The 4550-nt window shown below is 52.9% G+C and overlaps 1 protein-coding gene across 1 annotated transcript; it reads right to left on the bottom strand.

The window, feature by feature from the left end:
• Nucleotides 12–4542, bottom strand: LOC110407660 (rho GTPase-activating protein 32-like). The gene is made up of 4 exons (XM_021415583.1): nucleotides 2368–4542; nucleotides 1438–1583; nucleotides 624–698; nucleotides 12–408 (listed from the first exon to the last, which is right to left on the bottom strand). Exons 1-4 carry the CDS (start codon nucleotides 2454–2456, stop codon nucleotides 116–118), a joined length of 603 nt encoding a protein of 200 aa, XP_021271258.1. The 5' UTR covers nucleotides 2457–4542; the 3' UTR covers nucleotides 12–115.

The raw sequence follows: 4550 nt of genomic DNA, 5'->3' as shown, positions 1-4550 counted from the left end.
CAGGCCATACACGGAGTTGTTGTGCTCCTAAGAAGCCCAATCCCCTGTGTCCACGACACAGGCTCAGCCTCTCAGGCAAACCAATAACAGGCTTAAGGGGAAGGGCCTTTCCGCGTTACAAACCGAGGTCCGTGACACGCCTACTACAACATTGGGGTGGGCTGCACTGCACAGACGCTGCGTCACAATCCAGGCCAGAGTCTGGCACGTCTGGCACGCTCTGCTCAACGTCTTCAGCAGAGCCGGGAGAAATGAGGGCACAAATGTGGATGACCTCCCTGCCTCCATCACTGTTGGCAAGTGGAAGGCTGTCATCTGAAGGGCAGCCATTCATGCTCCCTGACAGCTCTCCACTACTCGCACCACTACTCGCTCTGGCTCTTCTGGGTTGAAAAGGGCTCGATTCACCTAGGAATGAGTAGACACACAGGGGTTAGTCTCAAACTTTCACCGTCCAAGGAGGCAATGACTTGGTGCTGTTTTTCAAGCAGGCTTCAAGCAGCATGCTGCTGCTTCCTTCACAAGTCCAGCTTTTGCTTCAGAGCTGGCAGGCATCTGTGCTGTTGCTTTTCTGCACGCAGTCGTGTCATACTGCCTGGTTTTGAACCCACGTTTGGGCTTACCTTCAACAGCGGGCAGAGTGGTAAGCCATTCTGCACTGTGAGCCGAGCAAACAGTCCCGCTGTCTCCTCGACCCCCTAGCGAAACAAAAGCGAGACGGTGACAAGCTGCGTTAGGAAAGTGGTTGACATTTGGTTACGTAGTCGTGGCAGGAAGAAGCTATTAAGCTTCTAGCAACAGTACCACTGTCTTGAAAGTAACTCTTGTGCTGTTTTTGTTTTTTTTCCTCTTTTGTTCGTACTCCAAAGCCCTTCAAGAAAGCCTTTATCCTGCAGCAGTGTTAATATGCTTTACTGTCTCAGACAGACTCATTCAGGATTTGTGGGATGTTTTTCTGCAAAAATGCATCGCTGCCGTTTTTAAATTTGGAAAGAGACAGTAAAATACATACAGAAGGGGCTGCAAAGTCAGAGTCTACGTAGCTACAGGAAGATGCTGGATGCCTTCTTTCTGTGGCAATGTTTGTGGAAAAGCACCTGGACGTAGTTTCAATGCGTGCCTTCTGACACAAAAGCAACACGCAGCCAGAAATGGATTCTTACTTCCCTCAGAAGTGTCAGAAGGAAACGTTCTGAGGCATATTGTAGTGGTGCCCATACACTGTCTGTCAAAACCTACTCGGGGGAAAGGCGTGAGAGGGGTGCGCTCTGGCAGGTGCAGATCCTGAGTTCACAAGAGACTCATTTAGGAAAGACAGGGGTTAACTGAAGATGGTAGGTCTGGGCTTGAACGCTAGAAGGAGATACAAGCGCACTGAACGCAGGAATTCTATGTTGCTGAAAAGCACTGTCTTGAAAGCTGGATTTGCACCCTTACCTGCCAGGACTGTGACTCCTGTTTCTGAGGGCTCCCTGGGATCGCGACGCAGTTTGCGCTTGGCCGCAGAGGATGGTTTTCCCAGGCTGAAGCGGGAACACCAAGAGCCAGCTGCTGAGTTCTCCATTTCTCTGGGTGGACTTTTGCTGGAGTGAGAAAATAGGGAATGGTGTGAGTCGTGGCGCAGGGGGACGGAAGAGCTGCATTTAGCTCTTGCCAGCAGTTGCTTGTTGCCAGCACTGCCTGCTTTCTGCTGAAACAGAACTTAGGGACTCGGTCTGTTTCAAACAGCTGAGGATGTTTCCATTCTTATAGTGCAGCCCTGAACTCCTGCCATATAAATTCCTCAAATGTACGTAAATCAGGATGCAGAGCAGGTGAGCAAAGGCTCCGTAGCTGTACAGTACAGCATCTAAGGGATGGCTTTGATTTAGCTGGCAGGCGTAACTGCTTTCTGAGGAACCGGGCAGCCAGAGAGGACACTCAAAAGCATCTCTGGCTCTTACAGGAGCACCCCATCGCCCTCATCTCTCTGCCATGCTTCATTTCTAGTGCCAGCAAGTCTGACCAATAGCTCTGCTCACAGGAGAACCGGAATTTGTTTCAGGCACGCGGTCCTGAAATCTGGAATCCGATCTGTCCAGGTACAGCTAGGACAGGCAACGATAGACATCAGCGTGGCTTTATACATCTCCTCTCTGCCTGCTCAACAAGGAAGGAATGGCACCATTGTGTGGCTAAACTAAGCTCATCAGGCAATGGTACGTTACTTGAACCCTCAGAGCCCAAAGTGAGCAGAAATTGGCTGCAACGCTTCATGCATGATTAGCATAACTCAGTTTCAGCAAGGTTATGCAGGAGAAAAAATGGAAAAAAAACCCACCCACCCAAACAGTTACGCTAGGTGCTGGAAAAGAAACTCCTCTGTACCTTTTGGGTGGAAAGTCGATGACTGTGTGGAACTGCCCCTGTAAAGCGGCGGGGCCTTCTTCCACTTCAATGTGCCTGCTCACTGTCATGATGGGAGAGCCGCTGTGGCCTCGTGCCCATGCCTGTGCCTCCTCCAGTGTGAGCAGCTTGGTGGAAGGAGAAGACACCTCCGGAGACTTGGGCCCCGAGAAAGAACTGTGCCCTGGAAGGGAAAACCACCCGTAAGAGGGAGGATCCCCTGCAAAGCAGGCTCCCTGCAGCAGGCTGCACAGCTCAGCGTCCAGGTGGGTCTTGAACGGCTCCCGAGAAGGAGACTCCACAACCTCCCCGGGCAGCCTGCTCCTGTGCTCCAGCACCCTCACCGCAAAGAAGTTCCTCCCCACATTGGTACAGAACTTCCCATGCTCCAGTTTATGCCCGTTCCCCCTTGCCCTGTCCCCACAGGCTGCTGAAAAGGGCCAGGTCCCTTTGACTCCCACGCTTCACGTATTCATAGACATTCATAAGATCACCTCTCACTCTTCTTTTCACAAGGCTCGCACACACTTGTGCAACCCCATCCTGGCACACGCCCATTTGCAAGCCAACACACTTGTGCAAAGAATCCTGCAACTACATGCATGCACACGCATGTGAGAAATCAAGGGGCAGCCTGCAAACACCTATTTCAACACACTGCCGTGCATTCACACGCACGTGTATCTGCACACCCAAACACACCAATGTGCAAACACCCACACACCTGCAAGAACATCTCTGCTCACACATGTACCACGCCATCCTTGCACACTCCCACATGCACACGTGCGCCATACAAACCTTGCACACAAACCTGCACCTGGAAACCCCACCACTTTGCACACCCATGTGCAAACACCTTCCAGCAAACATCCGTTTGTCTGTGACCACGTCTGCAGCTCCACACATTTGCACACCCCTGTGCACACACAAATGCCAGCAACTCCATCCTTGCATTCCCCACGTGCAAGCACACACATGCCCAACCCTGCCCCCTTTGCACACCCACGGGCACATACCACCTCGCATGTCCTCATCTGCATTCACAGACGTGTGCAAACTTCTTCCACAAAACATCCTGCTGCGTCCACATGTCTGCAACCCAACGCCCAGCACACCCCTGGGCAAGCACATCATTGTTCCACTCTCTCCATGCGCTCCCCATCTGCTCGCACATGCTCTTGCATCCCCAGCCCTTGGCGCAGCCCTGTGCCCACACACACACCTGTGTAACCTCTTCCTTGCACTCCCAACATGCATGCACACAACGGTAGCACAACAGCCTTGCACACACACACACAAATACACCCACCCGTGCAACCCCACCCCTTGTTCACCCACATGCTCACACACACGTCTGTAATCCCATCCCGTTGCACACAAATGTACTCACAGACACATGCGCAACCTCATCCATGCTACCTGTATCCATCCACACTACCGTCCATGCAAACTTCCCTGCTGCCTGCTGCGGGGTTCTGCTGCCGGCGGTGGGGTTGCTTTGTCTTATGGGGAAGCATCTAAGGATGGGAGGGCACTATCAAACACCGCTGGTACGTCTCAGGGCAGCCTCGCCTTCCCGGGAGGAACCCAGAGCTTCCCGCCTTGTTTCTGCTGCTGTAGCATTTGCGTGCTGCAGGCTGAGCGTAAGGTTCTGCTGCTCGATTCTTCTTCCGGAAGAGCCACCCACCAGCTCAATGGCTGTGGGGAGTGAGGATGGCACAGGAAGCATTTGTCTCCACGACAGCGTAGTTACGCTTACTTGAGAGAGCATGAGAGTCGGGACAATGTGGCAAAGCACTGACCCGCTGGGGATGATGCAGCGCGGACATGGTTGAAACTCACCGCAGCCACTGTCCTGTCACAGGAATGGTGCTGTGCTGTGCTCCTGCCTTTGGCAGCCCCTGGAGAAAGGTTGTGATGGGCACAGCACCTTTGTGTTGCGCTGACTCCTGCCCTGCTGCACCCAAGGCACCGCTCTCCTTTCTCAGAAACAGCAAAGGGAAGACGGAAGGGAAGGCTGGCAAAGAAGAGTCTGACATCGTTTGCAAGATAGCGTGGTTTGCTCATCACAGTACAAAGATTTCCTTTGGATTTCATCCACTGAATCCAGCGGAGCGTGACTGCATCCCACCTCCCTCAGAAACGCTACTGGAGCTGAAGAG

This window comes from Numida meleagris, chromosome 1 (assembly GCF_002078875.1).
Source record: "Numida meleagris isolate 19003 breed g44 Domestic line chromosome 1, NumMel1.0, whole genome shotgun sequence".
NCBI classification, from domain to species: Eukaryota; Metazoa; Chordata; class Aves; order Galliformes; family Numididae; genus Numida; species Numida meleagris.
Note: the sequence above shows the minus strand (reverse complement) of the source record. Positions and strands in the feature narration are given on the sequence as shown.

Coding starts and splice junctions, on each gene's coding strand:
- LOC110407660 (XM_021415583.1), bottom strand. CDS start 2,456: ATGACAGTGAGCAGGCACATTGAAGTGGAAGAAGGCCCCGCCGCTTTA. Junction 699..1,437: donor AGGAGTCACAGTCCTGGCAG/GTAAGGGTGCAA, acceptor TTGTTTCGCTAG/GGGGTCGAGGAGACAGCGGG. Junction 409..623: donor CACTCTGCCCGCTGTTGAAG/GTAAGCCCAAAC, acceptor ACTCATTCCTAG/GTGAATCGAGCCCTTTTCAA.